The 20,614-nt window shown below is 38.7% G+C and overlaps 2 protein-coding genes across 7 annotated transcripts in view; both read right to left on the bottom strand.

Annotated features, from left to right (window-relative positions):
- Positions 1-20,614, bottom strand: part of auh (AU RNA binding protein/enoyl-CoA hydratase) — a 941,118-nt gene that overhangs the window by 306,782 nt on the left and 613,722 nt on the right. The window lies entirely within an intron of this gene.
- nfil3 (nuclear factor, interleukin 3 regulated) lies at positions 1,151-12,542 on the bottom strand. Of its 2 annotated transcripts, none has more exons than XM_020516107.2 (2): positions 12,277-12,542; positions 1,151-3,240 (listed from the first exon to the last, which is right to left on the bottom strand). In XM_020516107.2, the coding sequence occupies exon 2, from the start codon at positions 2,968-2,970 to the stop codon at positions 1,459-1,461; it is 1,512 nt and encodes a 503-aa protein (XP_020371696.1). In that variant the 5' UTR covers positions 2,971-3,240; positions 12,277-12,542; the 3' UTR covers positions 1,151-1,458. The 2 variants fall into 2 exon arrangements, with proteins under 2 accessions (XP_020371696.1, XP_020371698.1); XM_020516109.2 differs by lacking the exon at positions 12,277-12,542 and adding an exon at positions 10,627-11,433.

Raw genomic sequence — 20,614 nt, 5'->3', positions numbered from 1 at the left:
AAGGGTCTAGACCCGAAACGTCAGCTTTCCTGCTCCTCTGATGCTGCTTGGCCTGCTGCGTTCATCCAGCTCTACACCTTGTTATCTCTGTACATTGGAACTGTTTTTCTTTGTCAAAATATGCAATATTGACAAGCCAATTTTCAGCTGGCACAATGAGATATTTCCAAAGAAATGCCCATCCCTCTTATTTTCGACTGGTTAAATTTCACTGTTTATAAATCCAGTTCCAATTTTATTTTGAATCAGAGATAGTAGGAACTGCAGATGCTGGAGAATCCGAGACAACAAGGTGCAGAGCTGGATGAACACAGCAGGCCAAGCAGCATCATAGGAGCAGAAAGGCTGACGTTTCGGGCCTAGACCCTTCATCAGAAATCTAATTTTATTTTGATTACTCAAATCATAATGTACCGAACATCGGCTTTCATTTCATTAACATGGAATTTTCGTTTGAATGTAGACTGGAAGACCTTAAGACGTAGTGACAGAAGTAATCCATTCAACCCATGGAGTCTGATCTACCACTCAATGAGATCATGACTTATCTGATAACCCTCAACTCCACTTCTCTGCCTTTTCTCTATAACTTTAAATTTCCTTACTGGTTAAAAATCTTGCCTATCACAACCTTGTATATAATTAACAAGTGCAATATGGGTTTTTTTTTAATAAGTTGGTGCTAAGGTACATTGTTTAGTATAGGGTCAAGGAAGCTTCATTGTGCCAACTTTGATATAGATATAATTGACCTAAGAGTGTTTGATATTGACACTGGATAGTAAATGTTATATTCCCAAGGACCAAAAAAAGAAGAAACTCAGTATAAAATATAATAATAAAATTTGTAATAAAATAATCAAAATTATTTCTAAATATATACATTCAAGCAATCAGTACATTATAAAATATATTGGAATTGAGTTGAATTTGCCTGTCTTCAACATTCATGTGATAAATGTTGACTAAAATATGCTCTATACCAAGGAGAACTTTTTTTAAACTTAGGATGTTTCCCAGTTTTGATACTTAACTAGCTGCTTACAAGTGAACAATTATCCGTTTCAAACTAAAATAACAAAAATACCCAGACTTAACACTGTTTGTTGATAATTCCTGAAATATTAAGTAAAAAAAATTCAAGCAAGTCTCAGTGTTCATCAACTATTTAATCTGGTGTACATGATATTTCAATGTTGGATGTTGAACAAAACGTAAGGACGGAAGAATCATCCATAGCTTTGTATCAAGTAATTGAAAGTACAGAAATGAATGCTCCCATTGTACAGTACAACCTGTGTATCACAAGGTCCACAAAAGACAATGTTCAAAGTGTACAATTCAGACAATATGTGAGCATTTGCAAGGAATTACAATTTGATTACAATGAAAAGACAAAATTGTTCCAGTGAAAATTTAGCATTATATAAAAGTAACCACTCTACTTCATTTGCAACGTCAGTTGGCAAATCTTTTCTCAGTAGTGCTTTTGCCAGAGTCTGAAGTAGCAGCCTGTTGCTTTTCTATGAGTTTTTTCAGTGAAGCTACTTCTGCACTTAAACTTGCAATGCCTTGTTTTAAGTACAAGTTTTCTGATTCCAATTGTACTCCTTGATTAATGAAGGCAGAGTCTTTCCCAGCAGCAAGTGATTGGTTTGCTAGTGCAACAGGGGAACATGACCGACGGACGTGTTTGTAAGCCCCTTCCAATTTCTCTTCACTTCCTTTTTGATGCCAAAGTTCTGGTTTGTGAGACCAATCATTGATGTTTGCTACTTGAATAGACAAAGGAGCTAAGGCAGGATGTACTGAATTTGAAGCATTGCATTTAAACATTTCTGCTGTGTTCAATGGGTAAGATATTTTAGCAGAAATGGTACTGGCAGATGATGGCTGTTTCTCTGGTGTTTCATAATATGCTTCCACATTCTCTACTTTAATCTGGATTGCCCTAGCTTTGATACGAAGTTTGTGAGGCAGTGCAGAAGAGTTTGATTCAGGAACCTTAACTATGGCATTGTGCACAATTTTGGATTCCATAGGAGAAGAGATTGGGCCTTTAGGCACTTGCTGTTCATCTTCACCTTCTTCTTCAGATGTAGGTTTTCCTAATGTACTGTCATCAGCCTCTGATGTTCTTGGCGAATTACTTGATGACCTAGCAATCTGTATGGAAGGTGGTGAATGTGAATAGTTCCTGCTGAAGGTGCTGCCAATACAATTTCTATACATGGCTGACACATAAGAACCATTTCCCTCTCTGGGGTCTCGCAAATAAGTTTCAGAATCTACTTTGAACTCCAGAGGCTCTTGTTTTATGACCTTGAAGGTGCCATTTGGGCTTTTACATGCTACTTGAAGAAGAGGACTTTCCCGGGCATTTGAAGATATTTCTGAAACATCTGACAATGAACTTGGTGGTGAATGTTTAATGACTGAAATACATCCATTTCCAAGAAAACCACGCTCATGATCAGGAGCAAAAGAAGTTAAATTTATACCAGAGGGTTTATAGTCTTGAAAACACGGCCCTGAAGCATTTCCAAGATTTTGTATCTCCTGTGCATAAAATGCTGCAGTGATTAATCCAAATTTTAGTTTCAAAGCAAGAAGTTCTGATTTCAGTCGTGCATTTTCTTCACCTAAAGCCATCAGCTTGTTCTCTAAAACCATATCATTCAAACGTCGTTTCTCACGAGACCTTTTGGCTGCTTCATTATTTTTTCTTCTCTTTTCCCAGTACAATGCATCTTTTTTCTCATCAGGTATGAATTCTCGTTTTCTTCGGCAGCTTGAAGATTTCTGTTTGAGAGAGCCAGTGCTCAGGTCGTCACTTAGGATGCTGTCATCCGCAGAAAAAGATTCTCCCATATTTTCTAAAGCAGGAGCTAACACCACCACTTTTTCTCCAGAAATGCAAGATCCAACCAATGCTGGTTCATTCTGGAGTGTTGGTCTTTGAGCTTCCATGATGTTTGTTTTGTTCTTTGCAAGTTTCTGACTGTGCAGAATTTTTTTTTAACTATTTTCTATTATATTTATCACTGAACGTTTTGCTTCCATTAGAGGTTTCTATTTCTACACTTTCACTATTCATGAAACAATGAAATCGGTGACCCTAATCTTACAGAAATCTTCACAGCTAGTTTTGTTTTAAATAAAGCTACATAAATTGCTTTTGCACTTGGGAGCTCAGGATCATGGACATTTTTGTTGATCAGATGTAATCCCTTTGATAACCTGAAAAAGAGTAAGTAGATATTTATTAATCATTCTGAAACAAATCAATGTTAAACTTGTTTCTGGGCCATTTATCTTTATGCTCATGCTTATGAAAAACATTTGCCCTGGTTACACAGAGGTTTACAGGTAATATCTTACAAGCTAATTTACTTAGTTAACATAATACGGTGCCAATCCCTAAACTGCAGATTGAATCGAAACTTGCTTCAGACTTGTAATAAACCAAGTTTTATCAAGCTATGGGGTTACATGCTATTTAAAAAAAAACACTAAAAGGAATTGCTGCATTGTTAAGTGCATATTTCATAAACTAGGAGGCAAGAGGGATTTACTGGATGCTGGTTTGTGGCCAGTAAACCCAGAAAAATAGCAGATCCTTATTGGTTTGTTGTCTGTTTCCTGGCTACAGCTAACCAGATTGTATTCTTGTATCACATGCCTAGTGCTAGAGACCAGAAAGATCCTTCTCACTTCTTAGCTCCAGGGAATTCCTTACAACTCAAAAACTTCGAATGGTAGCTAAATATGAGGTATTCAACGTTCTTTTAATATTTAAATTGCTACCTCCTACAATTGGACTGGTTACAATTGGCCTCTGTCCACCTCTATTAAAGCCAGAAGTAGGTGGGCTCATATCAGTACTGAAAATATTTACTTTATAAAATATCTTATCCAACCTATCTTTGAGGGTTAAAATTTCCCCCATAGGTAAAAATAAGTACATTTTTAACAAGTCCACAATTCAGCCAATTCTCCATTATCTGTAAGTCGTGTTAAAACCAACAATTTTTGATGGTCCCAACTAAATACAGACCCTCTGTGGACAAATTATTTTTTAAAGATCTTGAATTCTTAAGACACCAAGGAATGGGGGAAGCCCTATTGCATAACTAATTGTTCCTAATGAACTATAATTGAAGCTGCACGTTTCCCTTTGCAGACTCTCCAATTCAATGTACAGATAGCTAAAGTCCTGAGCAACAAGATTTTAGGCCAGAACACTGATAACTAAGAAAACAAAGATACATTGCAAAGAAATGATGAAGTAAAAAACTCATCGTTAGAAAACAAGCTAAAATAACTGTCTGGCCTGCTACGTTTCTCCAGCTCCACACGGTATTGTCTCTGACTCCAGCATCTGCAGTTCTTGCTATCTCAAAATAATTGTAATATTAGAATAAAACAATGTCCCAACCAATTAGTCTAAATTATATTTCTATATAAATATATTGACAATTGTATATAAAGTTTTGTTTCTTCAGAGCTTTATTTGCTGAAAATAACCATAAACTCAAATATATTAAAATGAAACAAAGAATTGTGGATGCTGGAAATTTGAAACAAAAACAAAAATTGTTGGAGAAACTCAGCAGTTCTGGCAGCATCTCTGGAGAGAAACGAAAGTTAAAATTTCAGGTCCAGTTCTGAAGATCCAAGACGTTAACTCTGCTTTCTGTCCATGGATGCTACCAGATCTGCTGAGTTTCTCTAGAAAATTTTATTTTTGACTCAAACTATTTTTGTTAGTCACAACTTGGAAAATTCTTCGCAGGGCCTTGATCCCACCCATCAAGTTAACTCCCAGGAAGATAACAAGTGGAAACGATTACCAGCAAGTCTTAAAATGACTAACATTCACATAGGATAGCCAAGTACAATATCAGATGGATTTTTTAAAAATATAACTCATTTGAGCTTTTCATTTATTAACAGGGTAAACACATTTCAATTGAGAATGTACTGCACAGCTTTACTGGCTCAAATATAAAGGCTGATGACCTAATCAGTTATTTTCAAATAAGTTACTGATAAAGACAGCATTTTACTTTTTAAATTATTCTACTCTGACTCATTATCCTTTCTAAATGCTTGTGAAAATAAATACACATTCATCTTTGATGAATCAAAAATTACAAGCCAGGAGGTAATTACCTTTATTACAGATAGCACTGTGCAGCTGAAAAGACATTCTGCAAGCAATGTGAATGATATACAGAATCACTCACATTTCTGAAAATGCCGATCTTTTTTAAAATTTAATATATTTTAGTAACATCACCCTCTCTGCACTTTTTCAGTGAAGGCTAACATTAAAAAGGCAGTATTTAAGTAAAATATAATTAGAAGATCTGTTGTTATGCAAAATCAGGTGAATTCATCTTGACAGTTACCTACTGTCACCATTGCTGACAAAGCAATGTTGGTGAAATTGGGTCAACAACAGTAACAGAAAATCTCCACCCTCCATCTCCAATCAAACAGAAGATTAAAACAAGGCTACCTTATAGAGTCATACAGCTGTACAGCATGGAAAAGGACCCTTTGATCCAACCCATCCATGCCGACCAGATATCTTAAATAAATCTAGTCCCATTTGCCAGCATTTGGCCCATATCCCTCTGAACCTTCCCTATTCATGTACCCATCCAGATGCCTTTTAAATGTTGTAATTGTACCAGCCTCCACCACTTCATCTGACAGCTCATTCCATACACGCACTACCTTCTGTGCGAAAAAGTTGCCACTTAGGTCTCTTTTAAATCTTTCCCCTCTCACCTTAAACCTATGCCCTCTAATTCTGGACTCCCCCACCTCAGGGAAAAGACATTGGCTATTCACCCTATCAATGCCCCTCATGATTTTATAAAACTCTGAATGGTCACCCCTCAGCCTCCAGGGAAGATAACCCCAGCCTGTTCAGCATCTCCCTGTAGTTCAAACCCTCCAATCCTGGCAACATCTTTGTAAATCTTCTCTGAACGCTTTCACGTTTCACAACATCCTTCCTATAGCAGGGAGATCAGAAATGAATGCAGTACTCCAAAAGTGGGCCTAACCAATTCCTGTGCAGATGCGACATGATCTCCCATCAATGAAATAAGATTGCTTCTTTTAAACTCCACTTTGTTTTTTGAAATTTATATTATATTCGTGAAATTGCTTTCAATTTTAAGAACTGAGGTATATAGTATTGAAACTGTTTATTCATCCAAGTGCATCTAAAGCAGAATTGAACACTTGTAAACATTTAGTCATTAATTTCCTTTTCCCACCATCAGATCGTTTAGAGAGGTAACCGGTTCCAGCTAGCTATAAAATATTAACTGAAAATAATTAAGTAGCTTAAAAAACTTAATAAAAATTATATCATTCAGGTTAAGAGGTCGAATAATTTAGGTTTTATTTAACTTGGTTACCGAGTAATTGGTCACTGAGTGAGTCTCCATTTAATTTTCTAACAAATTAATTGCACTCCTTTTATACAAAAACAACTGCCTTGACTGACTCAAAGGGCATCAAGCTTGGATAGTTACACAACTTTTAAAGTAGGTGTACATTGTCATTTAATAATATTATCAGTGGCATGTATCAGTTATCTTTAACACTTTCAATTCCAGAGGAGTAAGTCACAAAACTTTATTTCATATTATTATTCATTTCCTTCAATGCAGATTTTCATTACTTCACACAACATTATTCATGTAGCATGTTGTTTAAACATTTAACTATAAACTGAAACCCCTTGCAATCATGTCTACTTGCAAATAAAAACCAAAAGAACTATGGATACTGTAAATCAGAAACAAAACAGAATTTGCTGGAAAAGCTCAGCAGATCTGGCAGCATCTATGAAGAGAAATCAGAGTTAACGTTTCAGGTCCGGTGACCCCTCCTCAGAATCACCGGACCCAAAACGTTAACTCTGATTTCTCTTCACAGATGCTGCCAAATCTGCTGAGCTTTTCCCGCAACTTTTCTTTTTGTTTCATATCTACTTACAAATGGCTGTAGCAATTATATAATTGGAAATTACAAAGTTTAACAGAGCTGGTCCAAGGTTTTATTGCACTATATTTCTGAATGTTTATGAATGAATAGGAATAAGGTGACTGAACTGAGGGTTGCATTTCAATTGAACATAAAATTGAAATGGATGTAACAGTAATTTCATAATAAATAGAAAGAACATCTATCATTCACGTTTTAGTATTGCATTAAGGGGAGGTGATGGCCTAGGGTATTATCATTGGACAATTAATCTGGAGACAGAGGAAATGTTCTGGGGACTTGGGTTTGGATCCTTCCATCGTAGATGGTGGAATTTGAATTCAACAAAAAATAAATCTGTAATGAAAAGTGTAATGATGACCATGAAACCATTGTTGATTGTCAGAAAAATCCCATCTGGTTCACTAACATCCTTTAAGGAAAGAAACTACCATCCTGGTCTTGCCTACATTTGACTCCAGATCCATAGAAATGTAGTTGACTCTCAAATTCCTCTGGGCAATTAGAGATGGGCAATGAATGATGACCTAGCCAGCGATGCCACATCCTATGAATGAATAAAAAAAATTCCCAACATCGATAGAAGTGGTACAGTTACAGAATGCAGAAATGTTTTTAAATGTTGAGAGATCTGTAAAGTGCTGGTACATAGATAATGAACACTAATACATTCTTGAAAATTATATTTATTTGTGACAACCTGTTTTGTTTCATTTCCTAGCTATAAAATGTTATCTTGAAAGAAGCTGAAAACCAATCATTTTATTTGTGTTTTTACAGAGATAAACTAAACACAAGATTTGTTTCAGTAATGATTACACTTTTATTAAATTGTACATTGCTTATTTACTAAACTGTTTATTAGCATTGATCATAAAATTAATGTTATTAATGTCTCATTCAACTGATTAAAATCTCTCATATTCCATTCATTCCAACATATTCATATTGTACTTTCAAGGCATGGCAATTGCGTAGCCATTGTAAAGAATACATATTTCATGAACTAAGTCAAACTAGTGTGACCACTTTAAATAATCAAATTTTACTTAAACTAGTGAGATTGGTGATAAGTTAAACTTGCTATTTATCTAGGTCTACCAGTTTAAGCACAATAATTCTTGTATTTATGATTATACGTAAGACCTTGTGAATAAAACAAAGTTTCCAAAGTGAAATCTTCTAAGTTTGATGTAAATGTTTAACTTTAACCATGACTGCTTTTTCTACTTTTAAAATACAAGAATAATACTATTTTATTATTTTTTTGAGTAGACTGTGTAATGTCTAAAAAATCCAAATAATGACTTGCAGTAACAATTTGGACAAATTCAGTGAGTGGGCAAAGGCATGGCAGATGAAGTATAATGTGGATAAAAGTTAGGTTATCCACTTTGGCAGCAAAACAGGAAGGCAGATTATTATATAAATGGTGACAGAATGGGAAAGAGGAGGTGCAATGGGACCTGGGTACCCTTGAACTTAGCCACTGTGAGCAGGCATGCATGTGCAGCAGGCAGTGAAAAAGCCAAATGGTATGTTAGCCTTCATAGCGAGAAGGTTCAAGTACTGGAACAGGGGTGTCTTGTTGCAATTGTTCAGGGCCTTGATAAGATCACATCTGGAGCACTGTGGGCAGTTCTGATCTCCTTATCTGAGGAAGGATGTTCTGGGTTTGGAGTGAGTACGCTGAAAATGTACCAGACTGAATCCTGGGATGGCAGGGCTGACTTATGAAAGCAAACTGGATCACTCAGAGCAATATTCACTGGAGTTTAGAAGAATGAGGGAATCTCATGGAAACCTATCAAATTCTAGTAGGACCAGACAGGGTAAAATACAACAGGAAGGTTCCTGATGACCACAAAGTCCAGAACTAGTGGTCACAATCCAAGGATAAAGGGTAGGTCATTTAGGACTAATATGAGAAATTTATTCACCCAGAGAGTGGTGAGCCCATGGAATTCTCTGTCAAGAAAGCGGTTGAGGCCAAAACACTGGAGAGAAAGTAGGGTCCACCCAACCTTCGTCAGAACTGACTGTAGCTAGGACAAGGTGGTATATATGTTGAAGGCAGGGATGGGGGAGGGAGCTATGTGAATGATAGGTGAAGACAGAGCCCAGAGGGAGAGTATAGCAGTTGAATATTGGTTAGTCAGGGAAAAAGAAAGCTGCTTATGGGGACCATTAGTGGGTGAAAATTGGTTCACTCTGATGAAAGTAGTCCTTGTGATGACAAGGCCTGGGGCATGGGGATGGGTAAAGAACATAGAAGAAGGTGTCATGCCCTAAAATTATTCAAATCCATAATAAGTCCTGAAGGCTGCAGAAGATGAGACATTGTTCTCTAAGCTTGGGCTGAGTTTTGCTGGACCACTGCAACAGGTCCAAGATAGAAATTTTGGCCAGAAAACATGGTGGTATGTTGAAGCCGTAGACAACTGGTAACTTGTGGTCATTTTTGCAGACAGAACACAAAAGTTCTGCAAAGTGGTCACTCAGTCTTTGTTTCATTTCCCCAATGTAAAGGAGATCATTGTGAGCAGCAAATACAATAGACTAGACTGAGTGAAGTGCAGGTAGATCATTGCTTCATTTGGAAATTGTTTTTGGGGCCATGCATAGTGAGATGGGAGGATGTAAACAGGCAGGTGTTATGCCTTTTACGAATGCATGGGAAGATACTATGGGGGTGTGGGGTGGTGTTGGGAGTGGAGGAGGAGTGGATCAGGGCACCTCAGAGGAAACAGTCCCTGAAAGCTGACAAGGGAGGGGAGGAGAATATATGTCTGGATGTGGCAGAAATGGTGGCTTATGGTCCTTTGGATACAAATGCTAAGGGATGGAAAGTAAGGACCAAGGGAACCCTATAGGTGTTGTGGGGAGGTAAGGGAAGAGATGAGAGCAGAAGTGTGGGAAATGGGTCAAACACGACTGAGGGCCCTGTCAAGAACTGTGATGGAGAATCCTGTATTGAGGAAAGAATGAAGCTGTGATTTACCTGCACTTCACTCAATCTGCTGAATTGCTTTTCCCGTGATTTTGTCACGATGTGGAATGCATAACAATGGGTGTTAGGGCAGAGCAAAAAGTTTCTGTTTCAACCATGAATAAGTACAGTACAGGGGCGAAAATGATCGTGGCGCCACCTAAAGAACTTTTCCTTTATTGCAATTCAGCCATCGAATCCAGTGTTGCTGGTGACAACATTACTAAGCACCAGTAAAATAAAGCTATTTATACCAATGTCCTTTTAGCCAGCCACACACAATTCTGGCTTGCTGTCTGGTCAAAAATAACAGTTACATAGATTTTAAACACTACAATGCACTTATTATTATTTAGAAAAGTAAAACAACTATCAGCGTGGCCAAAAAAACTCATTGAGGATGGCAAGGATGGCAAAAAAATCTTTAGCAAAGCTATAAAATGTAAACTTAACGGAACTAATTGGCAGTGAAATTATTTTAAAATAAAGGCTGCATTAATGAATGACATTAACTACACCTTTAAAAATTATTTAAAGTTTTATCTTCACTCATCCACTAATTATTAAATCACCAGATTCAGAAAAACCGCAATCCACGTACTTACCACTGTGGGAGTTGACATGTTGTACTAAGAACTGGGACCATTAAATGGTTGGATGGGGGCGCGGGGGCTACTTAGGTAAAACTACTGTCGCCCTTGAAAGATCGCCTTAAAGCTGTTCTCCGATTACTGGTGAATGGCAGCCAGTCTCACCGCCCCGTACTATTCAATGCGTTGATAGTGTTGAGCTTGTTTATGACTGCACTGATGAAATGTTCTGCGAAGATGTGCCAATCCTGAAGCGATTGCTTCATCATAATAATGTACCTCTGTGCGTATGTGTGTTTTCTCTTCCTTTCATTGGATTGCGACAGTAAAAGTCAGGATACGTGACTAAAGCAGCATCCGTGCTGATCCTGCGGCTGATTCATCCTCATTCAGCTCTTCGTCTTGCTCTTCATTTCGATCCACCCCGAACAAAGGAATGCAACCGCTGCCCTTCACGTGCTCCTAACACCAACGCCTACAACATAATCCTTTGTACTGAGGGAAAAGCCGCGCCATTTAGCTAAGAAAAACTTTAAAACACAAAGCTTTCTTCGCCGTATTTTTTAGGATGCCGCCCAGAGGCTATGTATAGGTTCCCTTACATTCCGGTGGACAATTATAATTGAAATGCTTATTCCTTGGAATTGTCATTCTATGGGTTCCTGGACATCGACATTAAAAATATCCTAGATCATTCCTAAAAGCATATCTGCTTTGTGATAATTTTACAGTTAAAATTGCACAATCCCTATAAATCGTGCCTTGCGAGTTCCACCTTTTCCTCCTCCCGATAACGTTATGCAACATTTCCAAATAGGCGTGCTCTGCTTCAAAGGGACAGGACAGTCAGTTGCCACAATGAATGATACATTTAAGTGGATCAATTAACCGAAGGGAGTAACACAAGGTTTGTGGAAATAGCTGAATTTTATTTTACTAAAAGGATTGAATTATATATATAGTAATGACCATTTCCAAACTAATGTTATACATATTTGTTTATCTATTTTAAAATACATTTTTAAAGAAAAGAACAAGACAGCACTGCCCCGAGTCCTAATTTCCTAATGCCAGAATTACAAAAGCGCCCATTTAGCCTCTTTATGCTGCCAGCGTTTTATAATGGCTATATTATGCAATGTTTACAAGAACAAGCCCTACAGTGCAAGGCACAGGATGTGCTCTGCAGGCGAACAACCTATTAATAACGCAATAATGCCATAAAAAATACACTAGAATAAGGAATTTGCCACATAAAGCCATTGTTATCCCATTACACACATTGCCCAGTTTGTTTAGTATAACTTACACGTCCATGAATCCTGTGACAGAGATATCCTAATTCCTCGTTATAAAATTAAGTCTATCATGTTCTTTTGTTTATTTTGCAGGGTTTCTCGCCTCTCTTTAGTTTTGTGTCAAGTCACAGAACACCAAGATCCTCGTTACAAGGGCTAGCAACGCTTCTGCGGTTACATAATAGTATGGTCAGTATCTCTTCAAAGGATAGATATTATAAATATAAAAGAATTTATATATAGAAGCTGTTCGTCACAGTAAGACGCACAACGCTGCCGCTCTGGAGTTTTGCGCCTTTAGGCGGAGATTAAATCTATTTTAATACATGCACCACCTCAGAAAACAACAAATCAAAGTAGCATTTACCTCGCGAAACTGCAATCGTTGAGTACCGAGGCAGAGTTCCTCTTGCGCTTTGAAAATCCGACTATATTTTACTTATTATGCGTCTTTCCTCTCTTTCCCACTTCCCATTGAAACCGTGCTTCTCTTCACAAAGCCGTCTGTCTGATGCTGATGGTGCCTGAGATCTGTGTTAGTAGGTCAGCCGCCGAACAACCTACCCTGAGTGGAAAAAAAGAAACTGTCTGATTGACAGTCCGCTCGACCGCACAGTGAAAAGGAGCAGCCGGCGAGTAGCAGGGGATCGGCCAATGCGGCCGGAACTGAGGCAGTAAGGGGCGGGCGCTGAGATTGTACTGGGTTAGGTTGGAAAGTGGCACAGTATAACGTGCTGTTGCATAACTGGAGAGAAATAGAGTTACGACGCGGGGGAGGGGGCGCTGATCTCACTAAACTGCTATTTAGGTAATATCCAGCAGGGTCACTGCCAGCTTGTGCTTAAGGTGGCCTGAAACAATGAAATGAAGTTACAAAAGACAGAAAACGGGAATTCAATTTTTTCTGAAGGGTCCCGACTCGAAACGTCAGCTTTCCTGCTCCTCTGATGCTGCCTGGCCTGCTGTGTTCCTCCAGCTCCACACCTTTTTATTGAAGGGGAATTCAAGTTGTGTGATGTGATGAATTGATTTGATTAATTAAAACTTTGCTTTAAAAACATCAACCAGTCAAAAATGTGTTAAAGTCACTTCATTACCATGGTACTGATTGCCTATGATCAATATAACAAATGATACCCTATATGATTGCAACAAAAATAAACAGTTTCTCCTCATTCTTCATCAGGAATCCATACCACTCTCTGAAGCATAGAATCCTTACAGTATGGAAGCAGGTCATTTGGCCCATCAAGTCCACATCGAACCTCTGGACAGCATCCCCCCATCTCTGCATTTCCCATGGCCAATCTCATTAATCTGCACATCTTTGGACAATGGGAGGAAACCAGAACACCTGGAGGAAACCCATGCAGACATGGCAAAGATGTGCATATTCCACACAAACAGTCACCTGAGGGTGAAAATGAACTTGGGTCTCTGGCATTATGAGGCAACAGTGCTAACCACTGAGCCCACCATGCCGCAGAATGGGACTTAAATAATTCCCTTCTTAACTAATCATAGCCACTCCTGATGTCTGCCAAGGATCTATTCATTTTCACATGTACACTAACACCACCCAGATCCACATTGGCAACTATCGCCTCTCTCAATTGCCCCACGTTGCTAAGAAATTCAGTAAAGATCCCTAGTCACAACTTTCCAAATCCACAACACTTCCATCTCGAAGATCAAGGGCAGAAGACATATGGGAACACCACCAATGCTGGAGCAAGTTCCTTGTTAAGCCACCGACCATCCTGACTTGGAAACATATCACCATTCCTTCTCTATCACAGGGTCAAAATCCTGGAATTTTCTCCCTAATGGCATTCCTCCCTGCAGCACTTGAACTGCATCAATTCAAAAAGGCAGGTCACCATCCAGCATTCAGTATTGAATGAGCAGAAATTTCCTGTAATTAAATATTGGAAATACTGGAGCTATTTGATCAGGTCCCTAGCTATTGATTCCAGCCCTCTCCCAACAACAGTCTGAGACTAAATCAATTTGTTTGCAAACTCAGTGTTGTATTTAAGCTCCGAATAAGCATCCAATTAAATAACTGTGACATCCACAAATTTGTAAATAGACCACCTATTTTACCTCTGTAGCATTACCAATCCACATTCATGTCAGCTGATCAGCCGTTGAAACCTTCAATTGTGCCTTCAGTATCTCTGAACTTGGCTACACCAATGCAATCCTGACTGGTCTTCTACATTAAACCATCTTTAAACTTGAAGCCATTCATATTATGTTAATATAAATGTCATGTTAATAACTGGTACCAAGTCTTGTTCACCTATCATCCCTGTACTCACTGACCTGCATTGTTGCTTGATAGTAAACATTTTAAATTTAAAATTCTCATCCTTGTTTTCAAATCCCAACCAGGCCTTCCTCCATAGATTTTAAAACAATGGCTTATTTGGACAATTCCACACAATTTGGTTGCCTAAAGTATACAAACCGCTTCAATTCCCTGAACAATTACCTATGTCAAAATATTTTTAATGAAAACTCTTAAGATTTTCTCAAGGGCTTACCTTTTATTTAGAAACCAAAAGAACTGCAGATGCTGTAAATCAGGAACAAAAACAAAGTTTCGTTAACTCTGTTTTTTCCTTCACAGATGTTGCCAGACCTGCTGAGCTTTTCCAGCAAATTTGTTTTTGTTCCTTATCTTTTATTTATTTTGTTTTATTATGTCACATACTATATTCATTCTCATCAATTCATGTAATTATGTAATCATGTAGTGACAATATCACTGTGTCCAGGCATGATATTTGGACTCAAGTAGAAGCACATTCAGAAGTGATCAATATCTTGAATTATCAATCTTTCATTAAATATAAAACTACATCAATCAAGGAAAGCAGAAATGGACACCATAGAATTTATATTGGTACAAAACAGGACACCATAGAATTTAAATTGGCACTAGACAACAGACATAAGTTAACAAATCATATTTTGTTTATAAAATAACTGATAGCCACTTCTACACAAAAAAAAAACACCCTAAACGTTCCTTCTGTAGACTAGGTCACAGCAAATGCATTTCCATTCCATATGCACAAAGCTGGAACATTTAAACCAAGCAGTTAGTACATTTTTACTGCATCTCAGATTGAAATTTAACAATTACATTGTTTATTATAATAGCACCCACTACATTTTCCCCATATGGTATCTGTTGAACACATGCAGCCTTAAACTAGGTCCACATTCATTTGCAAGGAATTCACTATCTTGGTGATTACGAGTTTCCCTGGGTCACTGATGGTGGCACAGTGGTAATGTCACTAGGCTAGTAATCCAGATTCCCAGGCAAATGTTCTGGGAACATGGGTTTGAATTCCGCAATGGCAGATGATGGAATTTGAATTCAACTAAAATGAAAGTTGCCTTAATAGTAATCATGGAACCACTGTCAACTGTCTTAATAACCTATCTGGTTCACTGATCTCCATAGGTAAGGAAATATGCCATCACTACCTTATTGAGTCACGTCCTACAACAATGTCGTTGACTGCTAACTACCCTCTGGACAATAAATGCTGGCATAATCAGCAACACATCCCGTGAAGAAATTTTTAAGAAGTTAGTTCAGTATTCTTTTGTTGACAGTTTAAAACTGTTCTCACCTTGCAGCCTCCTTCCTTCCTAACCCCCTTGCAGCTTCATATTTCCACCTCATTTCCCCTCCTAGCCCACCCCTCCTAGCAGACTCCCCCTCTTTCCCTCCCCAACTTTTTGCAACCTCTTTCTCTCCTCTACCATAGTTCCTAGCAACAGGCAGCAGCCTCTAGAGTGAACCGACCACCAAACTGTCCTGACTCTTAACAACCCCTGAAATTTGGTCCAGAGCCATGGACCCAGCAGTTCCTTTAAGGCCAGATTTTGCAGTATCCTAAGGCACAGCTCCCCGGTGGTAAGTCCAAACGACTGGACCCAGCTGCCAGCGGCAATCCCCAAAGCCTGGGTCCAGTCAATAATAACTCCATCCATTTGTTCATCACAGTTTCTTACATTCCCAGCTTCTTCTCCAAACACTTGTTCCTTCTTAGGTTCATCAGCAGCAAATGAGGAGAAAACTAACCTGTAACTGAAGAAACATGAGAGATACAGGATTTTGATTTCAGGAGCAGATCTTCACAGATTTTCTCTTTCTCTCGGTTATAATGAAAATCTTGGTCTGATTGGGACAGAAGGAGCGGTATAGCCGACTACATGGTCCCCCTGAAGGCTTGGTGATTAGTAATGTGTGCACCCTTCTCCCAGACCCTGGTGAAGACTTGTGACCCAGAACTAACTGCACTTCTAGCCATATTGTTCCAGTACAGCTAATACAGCTACAATATTTGTGACAATGTGAAAAATTGCTCAGGTATGTCTTATGTACAAGAAAACTGGATAAATTCTACCCATCCAAATACCACATCAACAATCTATTCTGAATCATCAGCAAAGGGAATAAAAACTCAGATTAGATTCCAACAAGACCAAACCTTATTACAGACTTGCTTCAAACATGAAAAAAGAGCTGAATTCTAAGTTGAAATGGGAGTGACTTGACATCAAAGCATTTGACTGAATACTGCATCAAGAAGCCCTGGTAAAATTTAAGTCATTAGAATTTAAAGTAAAGTATCCACCGTTTGAAGTCATAGCTTGCAAAAGGAAGATGGGGTAGTTGCTGGAGGCCAATGATCTCAGCTTTAGGACTGTGCTGCAGAAGATCCTTGAGGAGGTCCTAGACCTGATCATCTTCAGCTGCATTATTAATGATCTCTCTGTTATAAAGTCAAAAAGTGGAGCTGTTCCCTGATTGCAAAATATTCCATAGCATATGCGGCTCCTCAGATAATGAGAATTATAAAGTTAGCCTGGAAAACATTGAGGTTTATGCTCAAAAAGGATTGGTAACACTTGGAGTGCTCAAAAGTCTTGTACCCAACAGCATTGCCATTTCTAAACACTACACCATCAAAATTCCAGGTGAAAATATTGACCAGGAACATAACTGGGCAACCCATAAATATTTGTCTATAAGGGCAGGAACGAGGCTGCATACTCTGTGGCAAGTGATTCACCCTGACTCCACAAAGCTTTTCCATCATCTACGACACCCAAGTCAGGAATCATAGAATCCCTACAGCATGGAAACAGGCCCTTCAGCCCAACAAGTCCACACTGACACTCAGAGCATCCCAAACAAACCCATCCCCCTACCCTTTCCCTGTAACCCACCTAATCTACACATCCCTGAACACTATGGGCAATTTAGCATGGCCAATTCCTCCAGCCTGCACATCTTTGGACTGTGGGCGAAAATTGGAGCACCTGGCAGAAACCTGTGCAGACACGGGGAGAATGTGCAAACTCCACACAGACAGTCGCCTGAGGATGGAATCAAACTCAGATCCCTGGCACTGTGAGGCAGCAGTGCAAACCACTGCGCCGTCCCTGTGATACTTCACTTGCCTAGATGAGTTATCTCCTAATTTGACACCAAAAAGGGTAGAGACAATAATAGTAACATCCCAGAAGCAGCAATAAATCAGATAACAGAAGAAAGGGATGTCAGCAAACTTAAAATAACCAGAGAAGTGGTACAGAGCAAACAGTTGGAGCTGCATGCTGACAAATGCTGGATCCTGATGGACGTCATCTTACAGTCTAAAGAGGTTGCTGGTGAGATAATTAATACACTGGTTTTAATTTCCAAAGAGACTGTCTGCTGACAACAACCATCCAATGATAAATTCCAACTGTGCATGCTTACCTCATTTTTTTTGAGCATACATGCCACAAATTTAAAAAAATCTTACTTTAACAGTTTTTTTTTCACTTCTATATATTTATTCCTTTTTTTCATTTTAAGGGTTTTTTTGATTTTAATCACACTTTCTTTCAAGTTATTTCAGAAATTTCACTGCCACTATGCATGTTCCTGGGTGTCAGCAAACACAGACTTTTCCAAAATTCCTCTGATTTGGGAAGATTTGGTAAGATGGCAAAAGTAATTCCTTTATTCAAAAAGGAAGACAGAAAACAGGAATCTACAGGCCTGTTTGTTTAACACCACCAGAGGGAAAAATGTTAGAAGCTTTTATTAAAGAAGTAATAACAGTACACTTAGATAAATCAAGGCAATCTGGCAAAGTGAACATGGCTTTGTGAAAAGGATATCATGTTTAACCAATCTATTGGCACTTGTTAAGAAAGTAACATGCTATGGATAAAAGGGTGGATGTGTACTTCGACTTCTCAAAGCCATTTGACAACATGCCATATCAAAGGTAATTGTGGAAAATAAATGCTCATAATGAAGGACGGCACAGTGGCTCAGTGGGTAGCACTGCTGCCTCACAGCGCCAGGGGGCCTGGGTTTGATTTCCTCTCGGGCAACTGCCTGTGTGGAGTTTGCACATTCTCCCTGTGTCTGCACGGGTTTCCTCCGAGTGCTCCAGTTTCCTCCCACAGTCCAAAGATGTGCAGGCTAGGTGGATTGGCCATGCTAAATTGCCCACAGTGTTCAGGGACTTGTAGATTAGGTGGGTTTGGGGAATGAATCTGGGTGGGATGTTCTGAGGGTCAGTGTGGACTTGTTGGGCTGAAGGGCCTGTTTTCACACTGCAGGGATTCTATGGAATCTATGAAGGAGGTAGTACATTGGCATGGATAGACAATTGGCTTGCTAAAAGGAAGCAGAGAATAGGAATAAGTTGGTCCTTTCCAGGTTGGAGAGATGTAATGAGTGGTGTGCAACAGGAACCACTGCAGGGACATCAACTGTTTATAACTTAGATGAAGAAGCTGAAGGTATGATTGTCCAACTTGCTGATGACACAAAGATTGTTGGAAAGTAAGTTGTGAAGAGGACACAAGGAGCCTATTAACAGGCATAATTAGGTTAATTGCACGGGCAAAATTTGGCAAATGGACCATACTGTGAGAAAACGTGAAAATGAACTTGGGGTCACTGTTTAAAAAATAAGGATTTGCCCATTTAAAGCAGAAATGAGGCAAAAAAAATTCTCTCAGAATGTTGGGAGTCTTTGGGAATTCCTCCAGCTTTCCAGGAAGACTCTTTGAATATTCTTAAGGCAGAGATGGATACATTCCTATTAAGCAAGGGGATGAAAGTTTATCCAGGGAGGCGCGAATGTGGATTTTAAGTTACAATCATGTTAGCCATGATAGCAAAGTTGAGGGGATGAATGGCCTACTCCAGTTCCTTGTTCATATGAAACAGCAGTCCACTTGACTGTCAAAACAACCACACCAGAGAGCTTATGATCTGCTTTTGGTCGTGGCAACAGGTCTTTCTTGCTTCAGTTAATATTCAGCCCTTGATTTTGTTACAGTGATGCTTAGGAAAATGTCTGGTTATGTTTAATTCATGGCTGGTGTGGTTTGTTACCCTTTAGAGGTAGAATCAGAAAACAGAAGTAGGTTTTCAAAAATTAGTGATGTTCATAATTTGTTTCTGTTCATGTGTAAAAAGACTATATTCATTATTATGTGATTTGTTGATTTAAAGTATTAAAAGAATGTAAATTACTAGGATGTCAAATGTTAGCACTGTGAGTTTAAAAGTACAATGGTCACATTGTCACATACACCATTCTGTTAAAATCAGCAATAAATAATAAACACATTTCAATTAGAAAAGAGGAAAAGACTGCAGTACAGAATCTACAGTGGTCAGCTGATCAGAATACTGGCACAAACTGTTCCTTGCTATTTCAGGAATTGAGCAGACTTATAAAACTCTCACCATTACAACATATCTCCTCTACTAATCACAATTCAAATAAGGATGTTCCATCAGGTTGTGTTTCTGATGTGTAAAATTGTAAATAGCAGAGGTCTAGAAATAGCATTTAGGTGGTCTGATTATAATGACAAGAAGTAATGACAGCATTCATTCTATTTTAGTTGCGACATTTGAGTAATAAATAACTTTTTTTATGAGAAGCAGTGATGGTGGTGCATTTGGCAAGAGGATATGTGGAGCCTACACACTAAATTACTGCCCAGGAATCCAAACTAATCTTGGTTTAATACCAAGGAATGATTTGAGAATTTAAAGTCCTTGCAGGACTTGGAAATGCACATTCTTGCTGAGAAGTTTTAAGTGTCACCACAATAAGTTGGGGAAAAAAATGAGGTTAATAAGGTCAGAAGTGCTGACATTTTACCGGATGAAGGAGCTGCGCTCCGAAAGCTTTGTGATTTCAAATAAGCTTTTTGGACCATAACCTCGTGTCGTACGACTTCTGACTTGGTCCACCCCAGTCCAACACCAGCATCTCCACATCGAGGTAAATAAGAGTAAAATCAAATGGAGTACCCAACATCAACCCAGAAATGGAAGTTTCCAGTTAATCTTTCAAAACCCATCTCACTAACATCTGGGGAATCTGCCAACGTTGAGAGAGCAACAGCCTGAAATATTCAATCTTGGAATGGTACCTTACATGTTATGTCCCACCAGCAGGATAGATTGGCTCTCGGCAATAATGCTAATTTAATAACCCTCCAGATGTGGCAGCACAATATTATACAGTCAGGAGTGAGGGCCCTGTGAGTCCATGTCATTGACTGTGGGCCAAATGAACTGTCATGGCATTAGGACAAACATAGGCAAGGAAACTTCCAGGTGATTAATAACTGCCACTGTCCCTCAG

This window comes from Rhincodon typus, chromosome 3 (assembly GCF_021869965.1).
Source record: "Rhincodon typus isolate 14 chromosome 3, sRhiTyp1.1, whole genome shotgun sequence".
NCBI lineage: Eukaryota > Metazoa > Chordata > Chondrichthyes > Orectolobiformes > Rhincodontidae > Rhincodon > Rhincodon typus.
Note: the sequence above shows the minus strand (reverse complement) of the source record. Positions and strands in the feature narration are given on the sequence as shown.

What these genes read in the sequence shown, in the direction of transcription:
- nfil3 (XM_020516107.2), bottom strand. Translation starts at nt 2,970, where the DNA reads ATGGAAGCTCAAAGACCAACACTCCAGAATGAACCAGCATTGGTTGGA.